This window comes from Ruditapes philippinarum, unplaced genomic scaffold, assembly GCF_026571515.1.
Source record: "Ruditapes philippinarum isolate M1 unplaced genomic scaffold, ASM2657151v2 ctg545_1_1_1_1, whole genome shotgun sequence".
Lineage (NCBI taxonomy): Eukaryota > Metazoa > Mollusca > Bivalvia > Venerida > Veneridae > Ruditapes > Ruditapes philippinarum.
Window position 1 is genome coordinate 141,850 of NW_026854153.1, and position 22,489 is coordinate 164,338.

At 34.5% G+C, this 22,489-nt stretch overlaps 1 protein-coding gene across 1 annotated transcript in view; it reads left to right on the forward strand.

The window, feature by feature from the left end:
* The window catches only part of LOC132739148 (uncharacterized), a 66,454-nt gene that overhangs the window by 38,396 nt on the left and 5,569 nt on the right, over positions 1-22,489 (forward strand). Inside the window, exons 4-6 of the mRNA XM_060726803.1 lie at positions 4,176-4,243; positions 5,093-5,272; positions 8,848-9,047. Of these exons, the coding sequence (XP_060582786.1) occupies positions 4,176-4,243; positions 5,093-5,272; positions 8,848-9,047 (448 nt within the window). The remainder of the gene's footprint in view (positions 1-4,175; positions 4,244-5,092; positions 5,273-8,847; positions 9,048-22,489) is intronic.

Consider the following 22,489-nt stretch of genomic DNA (forward strand, 5'->3'; position numbering starts at 1 on the left):
AGCATTCTTGGGTAGTCTTTTATCGAATTTGGTCATAATAATTTGATTGACCCCTAGTAGGGGCCGCTAAAGCTAAAAATAGAAAAACCTTTAAATGTCTGCTTCTATAGCACTAACTATTGGATGATAACCTAACTTTGTCTGTAGCATTCTTGGGTAGTCTTTTATCAAGTGTGCTCATGTTAGTTTGATTGGCCCATTTTTGGGATCTCTAGGGCTAAAAATAGAAAAACCTTTAGACGTCCTCTACTACAAAACTCATTGATGGATGATCACCAAACTTTGTTGCATTCTTGGGTAGTGTTTTATCAAGTTTGCTCATATTAATTTGATTGTCCCCTTTTAGGGGCCACTAGCTAAAAATAGAAATACCTTTTAACATCTGCTTCTTCAGACCTAATTGATGGATGATCACCAAATTTTCTTTGTAGCATTCTTTGGTAGTCTGGTAGTCTTCTATCAAATTTGCTCATATTTATTTGATTAGCCCTTTTTAGGGGCCGCTATAGCTAAAAATAGAAGAAACCTTTGAACATCATTTCCTGCTGAAATAATTGATGGATGATCACCAAACTTTGTCTGTTGCATTCTTATGTAGTGTTTTATCAAGTTTGCTCATATTAGTTGATTGGCCCCTATTATGAGCAACTATAGTTAAAATGCCCCGGGCCATGGCATTTCTTCAAATTATTGTTTAATAATTAAAGGAAAATAACTCATTTTGGAATGTTTCCATATATGTGTACATGTATACATGTCAACTCTCCCAATTTGAGCAGGAGACACCGTCTTTCTCCTGTCAAAATTTTAAATATGTTTCTTAGAATAAGGGAAGTTTAAAAAAAAAATCAAGAAATCGCCCTCTTTTTCATTTCAAAATTTCCTTCTATGTCTATTGTCAATTAAAGAATCTCCCACTTTTTGAAGTAAATTCTCCCTATTGAACATTGGAAACAGTTCACATGTATGTATATGTTATGCATAAAAAAGATTGAATGTCTTAATGTCATGACCTGTTTGCTTTTCAGAGATCTTGAAGAAATGATTTGAGGTCATGTGCTTTGTATCTTTCTGTTTGTGGGCATTGCATCTTTCTGCAGGTTCATTTGTAGGTCAATCTCGAGAATTTTCCCCAGAAAATGAAATAAGGCCTAAAGAAATATTACATTTTTATGTACCTTACAAACTTGGAGAAAGCACATTTCAATAAATATTGGGAAACACTGTTGAACCTGATGTTTCATGTGCATGGGATATTGTCACTGTGTAACAGATAGGTGATTGTTTTTCACTGAGACTCATTTACAGTATCTGTTGTATTATATGAGAATATAATAATAATATATAGAATAGTCTGATCGATTGACCTGTTATTGTCTTATAAGCCTGAACTGGTCTTCTCCATAACCACTTTCCCTGATCTCAGTTTTTTTCTCTTTTTTTTCATTAGGTAATATTCAATTTTTTTTTAATAGAGAAGCATTCAAACTAATAAGTTAAATGTTAATAAATTTGATCTTATATTTTCATAAATGTAGATATGGCTTAAATTATTTTTCATCTTATTTTACGTTTTAATCGTTTGTAACTTACCATTTTTACATTAAGGAACAAAACTTAAGTTTAAGTGAACTCATGTCAACTTTAGAAGTATTTCTTGCTTGTCTCTATGTAATTTGTCATTTCAATTATTTCTATCCAAAATCACAATTTGCAAACTTTGTTATCACTTGTTGAAAGTTATTTTGCACTGTTTCATACTATGTATGTAAATGTGTTTTCATGTTCACTGAATACATTTCATCAAACAATCTTTCGCCATTTTTAGCTCGACTTTTCTATGAAAAGGGGAGCTATCCTACTCGCCCCGGCGTCGGCGTCGGCGTTAGCGTTGGCGTCACACCTTGGTTAAGTTTTTCGTACCACCCCACTTTATTTCAGAAGTATTACAAGTATGGCTTTGAAACTTACCATACTTGTTCACCATCATAACCTCCATCTACAGACAAGAGTACATAACTCTGTCAAGGTTTTTGACAGAATTATGGCCTTTTTTGACTTAGAAAGTGTATTGAGCTTGGTTAAGTTTTTTGTACCACCTCACTTTATTTCAAAACCATTGGAGGTATTGCTTTGAAACTGACCATACTTGTTTACCATCACGACCTTCATCAACAGACAAGAGGACATAACTCTGTCAAGGTTTTGACAGAATTATGCCCCTTTTTGACTTAGAAAATACATTGAATATGGTAAAATCCACTTATTGCCTTAACCCTTTGAGATATTGCTTTGAAACTTTTAATGCTATTTCACATCATTACCCCCATCTGTACGCAAGAGAAGGTAACTCTGTCAAGGATTTGTTTTAAAAATTAAGGCCTTTTATCGACTTAGAATCTTGGTTAAGTTTTTAGTACCAGTCCACTTTTTGACTGAACTGTTTGAGATATTATTTTGAAAGTTGGAATACTTGTTTACAATCATGATTCCCAAACATGTCCAGGAGAAGGTAATTCTGTCAAAGATTTTATTTGAATTATGGCCCTTAACTGTCAATGTTTTGTATTATAGGCAAGCACTAAAAAACTTAAAAAATCTAAAAAAATTCATTCCTATCCACTTGTTCACTTTACCATAAATTATGTCATATAAACATTGCTGTAATATTCAAGGGTATCAAACAACTAGTTCACTTTAAAAATACAGAGATTCTTGTATTGCCTTTTACTGCAAAAACTTTTTTTATTGGCAAGCAATAAAAAAGTCGAGCGCGCTGTCTTACGGACAGCTCTTGTTCTCTATATAGTTACAATTTTCCCATTTCTATTAGAGAGTAAGATAATTAACCTGAAATATTAACCTTCTGGTCGAGTTGACCAGTATACCTATGTTATCTTAAATAAATATTGACCTGTGGTGTCATCCTGACAAACAGTATACATGATTATCTAAATACTGAGATTATGTTATTACATGTATCTAATTTTTAAGATAATTAAAAAAAAAGAAAGATCGCAATTTTGTAAAACAGTCATATGCAAATTTTATCACAAATTAATGGTCGAATGATCGCCAAACAAGGTTCCTATAATTTTTACTTTAAAGAAAAAAAAACAATCAGTGTCAGGAAACCTTATAAGTGGAGAGTCAAGTTGAAATTGACCTGGACTTGTCTTTCTACAAGTTTATTTGAAAAAAACAACTTTCTGTTATCACTGAAAAACAGTTGTTTCTGTTGAGCGATTCAGGGCCATTATCTTGTTTACATTTTTTCCTCGTATAAGTCAGATACAGTTACTAGTATTTTCTCCAATTGTGTCTTCTTATAGACGTGAAGAAGACAGTTCGCTAGGACAAACAACAATTTATCCTCGGTCTCGCCTCGGACAATTAGCTGTTTATCCCAGCAAACAGATTTCATAGGTCTGTAAGGAGACACTTTTGAAGAAAAACTGTATCCGTTCGATTTAGAGCTATAAAAATGATCCTGCCCGTTAAATGACCCTGTTCTTAAAAGTCACTGCAAATTATTTACTATTCATAAAAGTTGATATATATTTTTGTTCAAAACTAGAAATTGTGGAGCTTAGATATTTGGCATGAAACATTGTCTAGTAGACCTTAACTAAGTTTTTACAAATTATATTTGACGACCAAAGTTTTTCCCTAAATATGTAAAGTAAAACTTTAAAAATGTTTTGATCCAAAACTACAAGAGCTTTGTCTTTGATATTTGATATGAAACATTGTCTAGTAGACCTCTACCAAGAATGTTCAAATTATAGCCCTGGGGCCAACATTGGTCCTGCATTGGGGTGTCATGTGTTTTCCAAGTATATACATTTAGTTAAAATTGAAAAGATATGTTTCTTCAAGACTACATTTGTAAGATATTAGGTCTAGCTCTTGCTTCGCATGAAAGGATGAGGCAAGGGGGCATTTGTGTATAACACATTTCTTTTTTATATTTATGTCACATGATGTGCAACCGTCAGAACGATATGAATTTTAGGTATACACATAACAAGTATTTATAACTTAGCTGTGAACTCCCTGAATATCACCTATAGCATAGCTATTTGACAAGAACATTATACAAAACCACTAGATCACCTTAACTTTATGTAGGTTTAGATTTGTATTATTTATTTAATGCATTATTTTCTATTCAGGAAATGGTTGTGTCAAGGATCAGGCATCAGTTCATCCTTCCTTTGCTTGCTACATGTTATCAAGAAAAGTAAGTTGGAGCCAAACATTGATCTTTACATACCCTGAATTTTCAATGCATACATTTGTGTAAAAGGCTTTATATGGCCTTTATGACTAATGTAAGAACTAACACGGCTGTAAAATTTGCAAGGATTATTATATGCAAACGATGATATTTATTTTCAAGTTTCTCAGACCCATTAACTCATAAAGAGTAATGTAATATCTAAGCTGTAGTAGTGTAGTCTAAAGATGAATGGCTGTGTTGGTTCAAACCTGTCAAGAACAAGCAGCTGTCTCTTTAAGCAGGAACCTTTACACTTATTACTTAGTATTCAATGGTTCAAGGACAGCTTTATGAATAGTTACAATAAGCTCATAGCTTAAACACCTTTGAACTGAAATAAATTCAGTATATATATTAAAAGGAAAAAAAAAGTTTTACAATTTTTAGTAGATTAACTTTGTTCCATATTTCAGCTGTATACAAATATAAACTTTTGTCATCACCTGATATCCAATACCAAGGGTATTAATCATATATAAAAGAAATTAAATTTGTTTATAATAATAAATGTCTTTACTATTTATTGACTATCAATAATATTAATTGTTATTTGGTAAAACAGTTGTCTTTGCAAATTTCTTTGGTTGTATAACTCTTAGGCAATATGTATTAATAGTGTCCAATTTTAACCTTAACGATTTTAGAGGTATCAAGGGGCGGGTTGTTTGCTCTACCTTTGAGTCACACTTTCTATTTTTAACCTGAGGATGAAAGAAGCACTGAAACCTTTACAATTTAGGTATCATCTAAAATTTGGAAAAAATATGAATTAAAAACGCATGATTTTCAAATATGTCCATTTATTAACAGAGAGGCCTACTGTGAATATTGGTTTATATCTCCTTTCTGTGAAAATGGTGACTTACTTGGTGCACTTCAGTTGGATATTTCCAGAGAAGAACCAAAGCTAGAGGTCAAACACAGGATCAAAATTTTGTTCCAGATTGAGAAAGCCTTAGAATATTTGCATACACCTGTTAAGGGTGTGAGGTATGAATTTTTCACTGCACTCTGTCATTTAATTACTTTAGATTTCTAAGCTCATCTAAGCTTTAATTTAGTACGACGGATATATATCATCTGTGTCTACACAACATGAGCCTTATTTATCCCCTGCCGTGTAGCAAGGAAGGGATTATATTTCAGCCTCTGTCTGTTTGTCCGTCTCTAATCATCATTTTTATACCCCTCACAGACAAAGTTTGTCAGCTGGTGATCGGTCAATCTGTTCGTCGGTCTGTTGCAGATTTCTTGTCCGGGACATAAGTCAGAATGTACAAGAGAAATCAACTTTAAATTGTGTGGGTAAAGAGATTCCATTGAGTAGAAGTACATTGCAAAAGAATCGTAACTCTGAATTACCTTACTTTTGAGTTATTGCCCTTTGTATATTTTTACTTTTTGAACTTTGTCAGGGACAAAGCTCAAAAACCGCAAGGGGTATTAACAAAAAACTTCGTAGGTAGATAGATCTCATTGGGTAGAAGTGCACTGCAAAAGGATGGTAACTTTTCCTTCCCTTATTTTAGAGTTATTGCCCTTTGCTCATTTTTACACTTTGAACTTTGTCCAGGACATAGCTGGTATCAATTTAAATCTTTTTAGGTAGATTGATCTCATTAAGTAGATGTGAAGTTCAAAAGAACCATAACTCTGCCTTGCCCTTTTTAGAGTTATTGTCCTTACACTTCGAACTTTGTCCGGGACATAACTACAAAGGGTATTGGTAAGAAACTTTTTTAGGTAGATAGATCTCATTTAGAAGAATTGCAGTACAAAGAACCATAACTCTGCCTTGCCTTATTTTTTAGTTATTGTCCTTTGTTCATTTTTGCTCTTTATACATTGTACGGGACATAACTTTGAAACCACAAGAGATATCAACTTCATATTTTTTAGGTAATTAGATATCATTGGGTAAAAGTGCAATGCAAAAGAACCATAACTCTGCCTTACCTAATTTTGGAGTTATTGCCCTTTGTTCACGTGTACACTTTTAACTTTGTCCTGGACATTACTCGGAAACTACAAGAGATATCAACTTCAAATTGTAGGTAGATAGATCTCATTGAGTAGAAGAGCAGTGGAGAAGACCCCCCCCCCCTTTCCCTTAGTTTGGAGTTATTGCCCTTTGTTAATTTTTACACTTTGAACTTTGTCCAGGACATAACTTGAGAACTATAAAAAGTATCAACTTGAAACTTTGTAAGTAGGTCGATCTCACTGAGTAGAAGTGCAGAATTCTCAGGGAGAAGAACGTAATGCCCTCAAAAGAAGTCATGAAAACAAAACTTCAAATCCAAACTTTAATCTATTTTATTGATGATGGACAAATAATTTAAATTAATCATCAGTTGTGACAATTACTAGTTACATGTGTAGGGGCGCAACAAATAGAATGCTCTCCCCCTAGGTCAAGGTCACTCTTAAACGTCTTGTATAAAAAACGAACGATGAACCAAACTATCATGTTGTTATCAAAGCCAACGAAAGCATCCGTTGATTTAGAATAGAGATCACAGATTTAATGACTTTTTAATCACATCTATTGGACATGTGTGTTAAATTTGTGTTTATTATCCCCCGCTTAAAAGGTGTTGGGGGAAATAGTCTCCGTCCGTCCTTCCGCACTACCGAATAGGGGGCCATCTAACTGTAAACTGAACAAAAGAAAACAACAGAATTCATTCCTTATCAATAGAATAAGGGGTCATGGTCCTCTATTTGACAAAAGGAAATAACGATAAAAATGGCCCTCTATCCCTATTCGGTCGGACGGTCGTCCGTCTATCCATCTGTCCGTCCTTCCGTCCAACATTTTTGTTTGGAGCATATCTCAAAAATATTTGCGGTATCAACTTCATAGGTAGATAGATCATATTGAGAAGGAGTGCAGTGCACAAGAATGATAACTTAACCCTGCATAATTTTACAGATATTGCCTTTTGTTATTTCTATGCCCCCTTTCGAAGAAACGGGGGTATATCGTTTTGCTAATGTCGGTCGGTATGACCGTCGGAAGACCACATGGTTTCTGCTGATTATCTGAAAAACTCTTTATCACAAAATCTTCATATTCATATAGTGATTGGCCATAACTAATAGATGACCCCTTTTGAGTTTTGGGTCACTAAGTCAAAGGTGAAGGTGACAGCGGCCCTCAATGTCAGAATGATTTCCATTGCTATCTTGCAAACAATTCATCACGAAGTCTTCATGTTTCACATAGTGAGTGGTCATTACAAGTAGATAACCCCTATTAATTTTAAGGTCACAAGGTCAAAGGTCAAGGTCACAGGGGCTGTAAATGTCAAGATGGTTTCCGCTGATTATCTTGAAAACTATTTAAACAAAGCCTTCATATTTCACATACTGATGGTCATTACTAGTAGATGACCCCTATTGATTTTGAGGTCACTAGGTCAAAGGTCAAGGTCGCAGGGGTCTTAAATGTCAGAATAGATTTCGCTGGTTATCTTGAAAACTTTTTGTCACAAAGTCTTCATATTTCACATATTGATTGGTCATAACTATTAGATTACCCCTTTTGTTTGTGGGATAACTAGGTTAAAGGTCAATATCACAGATGTCTTAAATGTCAGAATTGTTTCAGCTCATTGTTTTGAAAATTATATATTTCAATGTCTTCATGTTTCACATACTGGTCGGTCATAACTAGTAAATGTCCCCTATCAATATTGGGATCACTTTGTCAAAGGTCAAGGTCACAGGGGCCTTAAATGTCTGAATGGTTTCTGCTCATTATCATGAAAACTAGTAATCACAAAGTCTTTATATTTCACATATTGAATAGCCATATGTAGTAAATGAGTAAAGGTGGAAAGATCTCATTGAGGAGGAGTGCAGCACCCTGCATTATTTTTTTCAGTTATTGTCCTCTGTTATTTTCAGCCATTAGTATTCACATAGGTTTCAAATCTGTAATCACTTCAGCCATCAGTTTTCATCATCAAAAGACCTCTTAGAATTTACTTATTCTGCTCTACTACATATACATTCTTCCAATGAGCAAACACGTTTGGCAGGGCATGGCCATGTTAACATGTCTCTTGTTATGAAATTAAATAAATGGAATATTACATAGATTATTACATAGATTTATGAGTGAAAACTTGAAAACTCATTTTCGATCTACATTTTCTTTTTGAAAACTACAATGACCCAGCATAAATACTTTGTATGCTGCATTGCCAAGTAGACTTTTACAAAAATAATGTGCATCATGCATCTGTGGTGAAAAAATTTGTCTACCTGTTCAATAAATACAATTTACTGTTAATAGGAAACAAGTTTCATACAGGTTATATGAATTGGTCTCTTCATTAATTGAATGTTAATTTTGAATGTCAGTGTGTGTAATAAAATTTTGATTTCAATGTCATAAAATGTAACATAGTGACCAAATTTAGCAGTCAAAATTATCGGTCTCTGCTGCCAGGGAATACAGTTGCGCAAACTGAGGCCATGAACTCTTTAATGGATTCTGTCAAGAATGCACCAAACTTTCCGTTTGTTAATCTTGTTGATATTAAATGTTTTATTAGAGATGCCATCATACACAAAGATGTTACATCGTCAAATATTCTGCTTGATGGAAAATTTAATGCACGGCTTATTGACTTTGGAATTTCAAGAGAGAAAAACGATGTCACTAATTGTCGATCTGGTAGGGATACATATAGTCATGATGATGTTGGGAAATCAGCTGCTTGCGAGGATTGGGATTACTTCAGCTTTGGTGTTGGTTGGTACTTAAATTTCATTTCATGACATATTTATCTGGTTTTTTTTAAGTATTTGAAGAGGTGTCCCACTTACCCAAGTTTTGGCATTTCTGATTAAAGTTTCTATGCAGTAAAATATTTCCTTTATATTAAGGTATTTACTACAAACTTTGTAGTGTGTGTCCATAATCATCACCAACAACATTTTTGACAAGATAAATTACTAAAGCACGACTGTTACCAGAATAATGTCCTGCTGTAATAAATCTTTTAAATTTTATATGCATGAAAAAGTTTCCTCGTATATTGTTATGCACTTATATCAAACGGCAGTTTGAGATTGCTACCCAGGTGTCTGTGATCAAGGTCAAGGTCACTGTTACTAAAAATAAAATTCAGTTTCCGCTAAATAACTTTAATTTGCTACAAAACTTGGTGTATGGGTGACGTATATCAAGACGCACCTGGGGGTCAAAATTACTGTAACTAAAAATAGAAATTCAGTTTCTGCTCAATAACTTAAGTTTGCTTAGGTTTATTGACACCAAACTTGGTGTATGGGTAGCTTATATCAAGACGCTTTTTTTTATTTCTACCCAGGTCTGTGATCAAGGTCAAGGTCACTGTAACTAGAAATAGAAAATCAGTTTTCGCTCAATAACCTAAGTTTGCTCAGGCCTATTGACACAAAACTTGGTGTCTGGGTAGCTTATATAAAGACACAGCTTCGGATTGCCACGCAGGTCTCTGTGATCAAGGTCACTATTTCTAAAAATAGAAATTCATTTAAACCTCAATAACTTTTGGTTTAGTTTGCTAAGGCCTATTGACACCAAACTTTGCGTATAGGTAGCTTATATCAAGAGGCAGCTTGGGATTGCTTCCCAGATGTGTTTGATCAAGGTCAAGGTCACTGTTGCGAGGGTTATAAATTAAGTTTCTGCTAAATAACCTCAGTTTTCTTTGACTTATTGACACAAAACTGTGGGTAGCTTGTATCAAGACACTACTTGGGCGGGTGGGCATCAATTGTTGCTAAAAATAGAAATTAGGGTCTCCACATAATAACTTGACTTGCTTATACTTATTGACACAAAGTTTAGTATGCAGGTAGCTTATATCAAAAGGCAACTAAGGATTGCTACTTAAGTGTCTGTGAACAAGGTCAAGGTCACTGTTCCTTAAAATAACTAGTTTGCTGTAACCTATTGACACCAAACTTGCTGTATGGGAAGCTTATATTAAGATGCAGTTTGGGATTGCTACAACAAGGTAAAGGTCACTTGTTTACAATAGAATTTTCAGCTTCTACTCAATAACTTCAGTACACTTTGACTTTTGATACTTAACTTGGCATGTGTGTAGCTTACATGACAATACAGCCTGGTATTGATACTCGGGTATCTAATACATTATGCCCCCCTTCAAAGACATGGGGGTATATTGCTTTGCATTTGTCTGTCTGTCGGTCTGTCGGTCCATAGACCAAATGGTTTCCGAGTGATAACTAAAGAACGCTTAGGCCTAGGAATATGGGGCGTCCGTGGCCGAGTGGTTAAGGTCGTTGATTTCCAACCATTTGCCCCTGACCGCTGTGGTTTGAATCCCGACAGGGACTTTGGATTCTTTCATGTGAGGAAGCTATCCAGCTAGCTTACGGAACGTCGGTGGTTCTACTCAGGTGCCCGTTCGTGCCTGAAATAATGCACGGAAGGGCACCTGAGGTCTTCCTCCACCAGTAAAGCTGGAACGTCGCGATATGATTTCTGGGTCAAAGGTCAAGGTCACATTGACCTTGTAGGTAAAAACAGTATTCAAACAATAACTAAAGAACGTTAAGGCCTAGGAACTTCAAACTTGTTATAATGATTGCTTATGACCAAAAGGTGACCCCTATTTATTTAAGGATCAAAGGCAAAAGGGTAAATTCACATCGACCTTGTAGGTAAGAACAGTTTCCGATCAATAAGTTAAGAACGCTTAGACCTAGGAACTTCAATTCTTGTATGTTAATTTCTCATGACCAGTAGATGACCTTAATTGATTTTGGGGTCAAAGGTCAATGTCACATTTACCTTGGAGGTAAAAATGGTTTGCAATCATTAACTTGACAACCCATCGTCTGTTAGCCCTCAAACTTCATAGGTGCATTATATTTGACCAAAAGATGACCCATATTGATTTTGGGGTCAAGGGGTCAAAGGTCAAGGTAATATTAACCTTGTAGGTAAAAATGGTTTCCGATCAATAACTTGACAGGCTAGATGTTTGGGGCAAAGGGGTCAGAGGTCAAGATCACATTGACTTTATAGGTAAAAATGCTTTTTAATCAATATCCCAACAACACATGGACCCTTTACCTTCAACCTTCACAGTTGCATTATTCTTGGCTGTCATTAATGTGGCATACATGATTCATAAATTTATGCTTAAATAATTTATTATTTGGTAAGATTTGTGATAACTTTGTCATTAAATTGTTGCACACAACACAACCACGGATATATATTACAGGAATCGGACACTCCTAGTTAACCCTATATAAATGCTTAAATTTCTTGTCGTGCACCCGATAAAGGTACATCGATCGATGATTTACCGGCGCTAAGCGAAAATGCCCGTTCGCAACGGATACCTACTTTACAAAATACCATATTGCTTTTCTATTTATTATCCGATTTTGGAAATTTAAAGTTTATTTTCAAGAAAAATACTTTTTTAATTCAAATATCTATTTTATTTGTTAAAGACAAACTATCTGTCCGCAACGACGATTAAAAAATAACTTGACGAAATCCGCTGTAAATTTACATTTTTTATATAAAAAGCAGGTATTTGAAATTTATTATTACGGTAACATAATAAATTCAATTTCAAAATAAAAAAAGAAGCCGGTGTAAGTTATTCACAGATAATCAAAGATGCAATATTTAAGATTTATTGGGTTATGTTGTCAAATTAATTGACGCACAATTGTTTTACGGGTAATGTATTGCGGGCTTTTCAATTCGCTCAACACGTGAAGTTAATTTATTCATTTTTTAATACAAGATCTCTTGCTGATATTGTCAATATCGCCATTTTCATAGAATATTTAAATTTCCTTCATCATTTATATCATTATTATTTGTTTTGTAAATCTGTTTTCAAAAATCGGTGCAGTGAAGTAGACAATCATCGTCACAGTAAAGTAGAGTACTCTCGTGTGGCTGTCTCGATTCCGGCCTTTTTAATGTAACTCGTATATTTCAATTATTCTTTTTATTTGAATGCCTGTAGAAAGATATTTCTGATATTTTTAATGTAACGCTAGAAAACAATAAAAAATTTTCAGTTGGTGTCAGTATCATGCGAAATAAAAGTAACTGTTGATTAGTTTTTACACATCGCTTAAAGCTGCATGCCTCCAGATGAGTCAAAATATATTAATAAAATCAAACTTGAGAAATATGTACTACGATTTTAGGAAACGAATAATGGTTCAAGATTCAAGTAATATTTTACATGTTGTGTTAGGTTAATGACAGATTTTTTAGTATTTACAACTATATTTCTACTGCGTTTCTAACGCAGTAAGGGCTATTTTTGCATATTTTGACTACATTTTGGTAATTTACATGGCTTGTAACTGCCATTGATAATGTGTAAATGGCTTCCTTTTGGTTATCTCACAATATTATAAATTCAAATACATTTTGAAAATTAGCATGAATCTTGAGGCCTGCTGCTTTAAATTTCTTTGAAGTTTAATTAAGGGGGTTAATTACCAGGTTACACGTGATAGTTGAAAAACTTTATTTTCAAACTTTCATTACCAGGTTACATGTGATAATTGCAACCCTCAATCTTCAAAAACAAATAGAATTTGAATGTATCTATTTTGTATGTGCGCGGTCTTTAACTACAGTCCACGGTATGTGTAATGAGAAAATGATTCTGAAGAGGATATATATAAATACAATGAAATCTATTTTCTTTCTTAACATTTATAAATGAAATTGAAAATATACAACTAAATTCGTTAAGTCTTTCTTTGAAAAAAAATGAAAATAAACATATGACAAATAAATCATTTGACGTGAAGGATAACTATGAAAAAAAATCTGTTTCAAAATAAAAAAAAACAGCTGTTCTGTATGCCAATAAAAGTTTCTTCCTTGCCAACCTAATGAATTCATCTATATATGAACGCTTGTCTTGAATGATCTGAAAATATATTTAATACACTAATTAGTAGAATATTTACTATATTTATAATAATAATATTCAGGTAATCAAATAAAAAATGTACAAATCATTTGGAAATAATTCACAGAAAGTGACAAGATGAGCTTTTGTTATCATAATTCGTCCAGCGTCAGTCAGTTTTTTTTAAATGACATCTCCTCATAAACCACTCATCATTTCATCCAAACTTCACAAAAATGTTAGCTTGGTGGTCACCTTGTTCAAATAATTTTAATTCCATGTAGAACTCTGGTTAAATGCCATTGCAACCGAAAGTAAAAACTTAACAAGAGGGCCACGATGGCCCTAGATCGCTCACCTGACCCAACAAACCCATCCAAACAATTACCTAGAAAAGCATTCTGACCAAGTTTCATGACAGTGAGTCCAAAATGTGACCACAAGAGTGTTAACAAGGATTATCCATATTTGAGCAATGTGACCTACTATTTTACCCAGGTGACCCATAATCGAACTTGACCTAGAAATCATTTAAACAAACTTTCAGACCAATTTTCAGGATACTTGGATCAAAAAAACAGTAGCCACTAGAGTGTTAACAAGATTTTTCTATATTTTCCTCCGGTGATTTAGTTTTTCATGCGAGATAACCCATGTTCGAACTCATCCGAGCAATTACCTAGACAAACATCCTGATTAAGTTTGATGATAATTGAGTCAAAAGTGTGACCACTAGAGTGTTAACAAGGATTTTCAGTATTTGGGAAGTGTGACTTAGTTTTTCATCCGAGTTGACCCATGTTCGAACTTGACCTAGAAATTATCAAAACAAACTTTTAGACCAAATTACAGGATATTTGGATCAAAACAGTAGCCACGAGAGTGTTAACAAGATTTTTTTTTAGCTCCTGTGACCTAGTTTTTTTATCCGAGATGACCCATGTCCGAACTCATCCGAGCAATGACCTAGACAAGCATCCTGACCAAGTTTGATGATGATTGAGGCAAAAATGTGACCACTAGAGTGTTAACAAGGTTTTTCCATATTTGGGCAGTGTAACTTAGTTTTTGACCCCAGGTGACCAATATTCGACTTGCGAACTTGACTTGCGAGCATTACCTAGACAAGCATCCTGATCAATAACACTCTAGTGGTCACATTTTTGACTCAATTGTCATCAAACTTGGTCAGATGCTTGTCAAGATAATTGCCTGAATCAGTTCGAACATGGGTCAACTCGGATGTAAAACAAGGTCACAGGAGCTAAAAATATAAAAACCTTGTAAACACTCTAGTGGCTACTGTTTTGATCCACATATCCTGAAAATTGGTCTGAACGTTTGTTTTGTTGATTTCTCGGTCAAGTTCGAATATGGGTCACTTGGGGTTAAAAACTAGGTCACACCGCCAAAATATGGAAAGACCTTGTTAACACTCTAGTGGCTACTGTTTTGATCCAAATGTCCTGGAAATTAGTCTGAAAGTTCGTTTTGATGATTTCTAGGTCAAGTTGGAATATGGGTTACCTGGTACGAAAACTAGGTCACTCCACCAAAATATGGATATGAACACTCTAGTGGTAACATTTTTGAGTCAATGGTGATGAAACTTTGTCAGGATGCTTGTATAGGTAATTTTTCGGATGAGTTCGAACAGGGTCATCTTAAAAAAGACTAGATCACGGGAGCTAAAAATAGAAAAATCTTGTAAACACTCTATTGGCTACTGTTTTGATCCACATATCCTGGAAATTGGTCTGAAAGTTTGTTTTGTTGATTTCTCGGTCAAGTTTGAATATGGGTCACCTGGGGTTAAAAACTAGGTCATACCGCCAAAATATGAAAAAACCTTGTTAACACTCTAGTGGCTACTGTTTTGATCCAAATGTCCTGGAAATTAGTCTGAAAGTTCGTTTTGATGATTTCTAGGTCAAGTTGGAATATGGGTTACCTGGGTCAAAAACTAGGTCACACCACCAAAATATGGATATGAACACTCTAGTTGTCACATTTTTGAGTCAATTGTGATGAAACTTTGTCAGTATGCTTGTATAGGTAATTTTTCGGATGAGTTCGAACAGAGTTATCTCCAAAAAGACTAGATCACGGGAGCTAAAAATAGAAAAATCTTGTGAACACATTATTGGCTACTGTTTTGATCCAAATATTCTGGAAATTTGCCTTAAGTTTGTTTTGATGATTTCTAAGTCAAGTTTGAATATGGTTTGTCTTCGGTCAAAAACTACATCAAACTGCTCAAATATATATAGAAAATCCTAGTTAACACTCTATTGGTTACATTTTTGACTCAATTGTCATAAAAATTGGTCAGAATGTTTGTCTAGGTAATTGCTCGAATGAGGTTGATGGGTCAGGTGAGCAATCTAGGGCCATCTTGGCCCTTTTGATTACTCAATTGTTATCAAACTTGGTGAGGATGCTTATCTAAGACATTGCTCGGGTGAGGTTGAAGGGTCAGGGGAGCGATCTAGGGCCATCTTGGCCCTCTTGTTTTCTGTTCTTTTAGATTGATAAATAGCATTGTGTGAAATCACGGTACAGAGCACACCATATAAACTCAAGCACACTCTCCTCTTGTTACTTTTTTCAATAATTATTATGTGCAAAATTATCTGTTAAAATTGTCAAAATTTAATATCAAATAATTTTAAAAATTAACGTTTCCTGATTTTTTGCCATTAGTATTTAAATCATATTTCTGAAGGAAAAACTGGTTATTATACCTTCGAAACGAATTTTCTTTTTTTTTGGGGGGGGGAGGGGGATATAGGAGTCACCTGGTGGTCGGTCGATCCAGCGGTCCGTTGCATTTTCCTTGTCCGAAACATAACTTGAAGACTAATGGTTGGAATTCAATACAACTTCATACAATGGTCAAGCTCATTGAGAGGAAGTGCAGTGCACAAGAACCATAACACCATCTTGACTTATTACAGAGTTATTATCCTTTGTTACTTTTCCTTGTCCGGAACATAACTTGAAAACTACAAGTTGGAATTCAATAAAACTGCATACAATGGTCAAGCACAATAAGAGGGAGTGCAGTGCACAAGAACCATAACTCTGTCGAGTTTAATTATAGAGTTATTACCATTGCTTTTTATCTTGTCCAGAGCGTAACTTGAAAACTACTAATTGCAATTCAATACAACACTTAATATAATGGTCATGCATATTGAGAGAAAGTACAGTGTACAAGAACCATAACTCCATGTAGACTTATTACAGAGTAAATGCCCTTTGATACTTTTCCTTGTCCGGAGCATAACTTGAAAAGTACTGGTTGGAATTCAAAACAACTTCATACAATGGTCAAACGCAATGAAAGGAAGTGCAGTGTACAATAACCATAACTCCATCTTCCGTATTTTATATAGTTATTGTTCCTTTTCCTTGTCCGTTGCATAGCTAAAAAACTAATATTAGGAATTCAATGCAACTTCATACAATGGTCAAGCGCAATGAAAGGAATTGCAGTGCTCAAGAAGCGTAACTCTTCATGGACTTGTTACAGAACAATTCAATTAAATTTAATCAATGGTCAACGACATTGAAAGGAAATGCAACATACAAGAACTACAACTGTTTTTAATTACCCACAACCATAACCTTTTTCGAATTATTTTACAGAGTTTTCTGTTACAAGTAACTTCCTCATTTCCGAAGCAGTCTTGCGGGGGTATTTATCACATTAAGTGATAGTTCTTGTTAGATTGAGATATGTTTGTGGGCGGGCGGGCGTAAAATTTTTTTTCCATGTGCAACATTTCTTAAGGGGTTTTGTCCAAACTTTTACTACAGCTTTGTCATCCCTGATGCATATTGTTGGTGTTTTGAGTTTGATAATTGGCCGGGTTGTACAGATGCAAACCCGGGTTATAGTATGGTGAATCTCAGGTGGCAGGCAGGCGTATTTTGGGGAAATATTTTCCTGGGGAAAACAGTTTTCTCAGCAACTACTTATCTTAGCCTGTTAATATTTGGTATACAGTATAAACATGTGGTACCTTACCGTGGTATTTGATTTCAGGTCAGTCCCTTATTGACTTCCTGTTTACCATTTTATTTAAATTTTCGACAGTAATTTTCAATGGTAGGAAATATTCATAAAAGTTTTCTCAGCAACTATTATCACAGTCTTTTGATATTTGGTATACCACATTAACATTTGGTCCCAAATTAACATGTGGTCCCATTCAATAGGATCGATTTCAGGTCTGTTGCTCATCCACTTCCTGTTTAGCGACTTTGTTAGCTCACCAGAGCCGAAGGCTCAGGGTGAGAAATTTGTATCAAAAGGGGATGCTCCGGCTTCCGTCGTCCGTCGTCATGCGTCAACAATCGTCTTCTTCTCAGAAACTACAGGGCAGATTTACTTTAAATTTGGTCTGTAGCATCCTTGTGACAGTCACAATTGAATTTGCTCATGTCATTCCAATTGGCCTCTTTTATGGGTCAGCAGAGCTAAAAATAGAAAAAACCTTTAAACATCTTCTTCTACACAACTAATGGATGGATGATCACCAAACTTTGTCTGTAGCATTCTTTGGTAGTCTTTTATCAAGTTTGCTCATATTAATTTGATTGGCCCCTTTTAGGGGTCTCCAGGGCTAAAAATAGAAAAAAAAACCTTTAAACATCTTCTTCTACAGAACTAATGTATGGATGATCACCATACTTTGTCTGTAGCATTCTTGGTAGTCTTTTTATCAAGTTTTGCTCAAATGAATTTCATTGGCCCTTTTTTTAGGGGCGCTATAGCTAAAAATAGAAATAACCTTTAAACGTCTGTTTTCTATAGAAACTACTTGATGAATGATCACCAAACTTTGTCTGTAGCATTTTTTGGTAGTCTTTTATCAAGTTTGCTCATATTAATTTGATTTGGCCCCTTTTAGGGGTCTCTAGGGCTAAAAATAGAAAAACTTTCAAATGTCTTCTTCTACAGCACTAATTGGTTGATGATCACCAAACTTTGTCTGTAGCATTCTGAGGTAGTCTTTTATCAAGTTTGCTCATATTTATTTGATTGGCCCCTTTAAGGGGTCTCTAGAGCTAAAAATTGAAAAAACTTTAGACATCTTCTTGTACAGAACTAATTGATGGATGATTACCAAACTTTGTCTGTAGCATTCTTAGGTAGTCTTTTATCATGTTTTGCACATATTAATTTGATTGGCCCCTTTTAGGGGCCTCCAAATCTAAAAATAGAAAAAACCTTTGAACATCATTTCCTTCTGAAATCACCAAACTTTGTCTGTAGCACTCTTTGGTAGTCTTTTATCAAGTTTGTTCATATTAATTTGATTGGCCCTTTTAAGGGGCCGCTAAAGCTAAATATAAAAAACCTTTGGACATCATCTCCTAATGAAATATTTGATGGATGATCGCCAAACTTTGTCTATAGTATTCCTAGGTAGTCTTATATCAAGTTTGCTCATTAGTCATATTAATTTGATTGACCCTGTTTAAGCTAAAGCTTAATTCCACAGGTCCTGGAATTTCTTCAAATTATAGTTTAAAGATATTCTATGCTCAAATTTAATATTAAAAAATATTGACAATGGATACACAGTCTTTTTATAAATATAAAATAAACGTGTTTTGACTTCACACAAAGAAGATATGTTATTGTTTTAAACTCTTCACACTATAGGAGGTCACAGTATAAATACAATGATTATAAAGTGTCATTAACAAAACTTTTCAAATAATAAACTAATGAAAGGGAAACAACTTTATGTTGGAATGTGTACATATGTTATTTCAATTTTCTAAAAGAGGTTCAATGGCTTGGAGAAAGTCTTTATGTCATGACCTGTTTATGATGTGTAAATATATTTCAGCACTAGAAATCGGACATCATATTCCATCATTGTAAGGTCAGTTGTAGGTCATTAACCAGGAAAAAAATAGGCCTAAAGAAACATTAAAGTTGTTTCTCCTGTGCCTGACTAACAAAGACATGTTTGTACGTTCAATTTTGTTATTGAATTTTGTTAAAAATTGCATTTTGTTTTTTCATTTTTTTTCTTGAATTAGATTATAACTTGGAAAAAGCACATTTCAATAAATATTGGGCCAGACTGTTGAACATGAGTTTCATGTGCATAATTGAATTTTTTTATCAGTGGAATTGTTTTTGATATTTTTGAAACCATTGCACATACTTTCTTGTTCATGATGTAATGAGACTTGAAATTTGGAATGATGTACAGAGACTTGAAATTTGGACCAGGAATGTAATTTCTGATGCGAAATGAATAAAGATATCAACTGACTACTTTTGATATTATTATTTGATATTGTTTGACCTAGTTTGTCGTTTTTTGATGTACCTGCTTTGGACAAGGGGTTTAATTTCTGATCCTGAATTGAATTTTGATATGAACTGGCCCACTTTTGATATATTTGATATCGCTTCACCTACTTTTTTGTCTTTTATGTACAGACTTGAAATTTGGACCAGGGGTGTAATTTGTGTAATTTTAGATGTTGAATTCAATTTTGATACATGTTTTGCATGTGACATTTTGTGTTTTCATTCAAAAAAGTTATAAAACAAAATTGTTTAGTCCAAATTAATCCTGCTCCAGTGGTCATTTATTCTGCATTTATTCTACATAGTCTCATAGGAACACACTTGCAACATGCATATTTTTAACAAAGCCTTTCCAAAATATTAGGGCAAAATATTTCAATTTATATTGTGAATCATGAAATGATGGGTTAGATGAGTGATCTAGGGCCATCTTAGTGGCCCTTTTTTATTATGAAGAAAAAAGCTAAAACAATAAAGTGTTGTGAAAGTATATTACTAAAGGGGCAAGTTAAAGTTAAGCTGAACTTGCGGAAAGAGCTGGACTTGCCTTTCAGCAAATTCTTTTGAAAAATAATTTCCAACACTGTAAAGCCGTTGTTTCTGGTGAGCGACTCAGGGCCATCATGGCCCTCTTGTTAATGTTTTAAAATAAATGGTTAATTGTGGGAAATTTTCGTGAAAGTTTTCTCAGCAACTAGTTATCACAGCCTCTTGATATTTTTTATACAGCATTAACACGTGTTCCCATATCGAGGGATTTGATTTCAGGTCTGTCGTTCATCAACTTCCTGTTTGCCGACTTAGTTTAATTTTCGACAATTATGGTCAATTGTAGGAATTTTTCGGAACAGTTTTCTCAGCAACACCTTATCACAGCCTCTTGATATTTGGTATACAGCATTAACACGTGGTCCCATATTGTTTGTTTCGATTTCAGTTCTGTCCCTCGACATCCACTTCCTGTTAACTTACTTAAAATTTTGAAAACAATTTTAGAAAATTTTAGTAACATCACAGTGTCGTGATATTTTGTATACAAATGCAACCTGGCCTTTTCTGTCTTTGACTCATTTTTTACCAATATTAAGGCCCCTTGATTTTTAGCTCACCTGTCACAAAGTGACAGGGTGAGCTTTTGTGATCGCTTTTCGTCCGGCGTTCGTCCGTCCGTCCGTCCGTAAACTTTTACTTTAAATGACATTACCTCATAAACCACTAAGCCAATTTCATCCAAACTTCACAGGAATGTTCCTTTGGTGGTCGCCTTTAAAAATTGTTCAAAGAATTTAATTCCATGCAGAATTCTGGTTGCCATGGCAACCGAAAGAAAAAACTTTAAATATCTTCTTTTAAAAAATCCTAAGAGCTAGAGCTTAGATATTTGGCATGAACCATCTTCTAGTGAGTGACTACCAAGTTTGTTCAAATTAAATCCCTGGGGTCAAAATTGGCCCCGCCCCAGGGGGGCATTGTTTTTCCCTATATGTATATAGTAAAAACTGAAAAAAACTTCTTTTAAAGAACCCAAAGAGCTAGAGCTAAGATATTTAGCATGAAACATTTTCTAATGGGTGTCTACCAAGTTTGTTCAAATAAAAGCCCTAGGGTCAAAATTGGCCCCTCCCCTGGGGGTCATTGATTTTCCCTATATGCATATAGTAAAAACTTAAAAAATCTTCTTGTAAAGAACTCAAAGAGCCAGAGCTAAGATATTTAACATGAAACATGTTCTAAAAGGTGTCTACCAAGTTTGTTCAAATTAAAGCCCTGGGGTCAAAATTAGCCCCGCCCCGGGGGTCATTGATTTTGCCTATATGTGTAAAGCAAAACTTAAAAAAGCTTCTTTGAAAAAACCCAAATAGCTAGAGTTTAGATATGAGGCATGAAACATCTTCTAGTGAGTGTCTACAAAGTTTGTTCAAATAAAAGCCTTTGGGTCAAATTGGCCCCGCCCTGGGGGTCATTGATTTTCCCTATTTGCATATAGTAAAAATTTAAAAAATCTTCTTTGAAAAAACCCAAATAGCTAGAGTTTAGATATTAAGCATGAAACATCTTCTAGTAAGTGTCTACAAAGTTTATTCGAATAAAAGCCCTGGGGTCAAAACTGGCCCCGCCCCAGTGGTGTCATTGTTTTTAACTATATGTGTATAGTAAAGACTTAAAAATCTTCTTTTAAAAAACCCAATGAGCTAGAGCTTAGATGATTAGCATGAAATATCTTCTTATGGATGTCTACCAAGTTTGTTCAAATAAAAGGCCTCGGTTGAAAATTGGCCGTGCCAGGGGAGGGGGGAGGAGAGATCATTGTTTTTCATTATTTGTGGGAAGTAAAAACTTAACATTGTGAAATAAAAACTTAACATTGTGAAACATCTTCTAATGAGTGTCTTCCAAGTTTGTTCAAATAAAAGCCCTGGGGTTTGAACTGGCCCCGCTCCAGGGCCCTATATACAGGTGAGTGACCTTTGGGCCATCATGGCCCTCTTGTTCTTTATATGGAATACATAGTAACTAATTCTTCTGTGCACAATTTTTCTGCTATATTCCTTAAGGAATGATTTTTACAGAAGCTTTGTCATCAAGTGCTGTGGTGCATATTGTTGGGGTTTTGTGATTTGATTTTTTTACCTATTTATGGCTTTTTTTTCTTACATTGAATATTTAGTAAACAATGTCTTCTTTGCCCCACTCTTCCTACATTTCTCAAGAGATTTTGATCAAACTTTCAAAGAAGCTTTGTGATCAAATGTCACAGAGTATAAATTAAGTGTTTTGGTAAGTTTAGACCAAATTATTGTCCTTTGTTTAAACAATATCTGTAATGTAAATTAAAGTGTAATAACCTTATAATCAGAACTAGTACATTTAACAAAAACTTTTTTAGTTATTGCAAAAAAACCATCTAGTTTGAAGTACACCTGCCAGCCC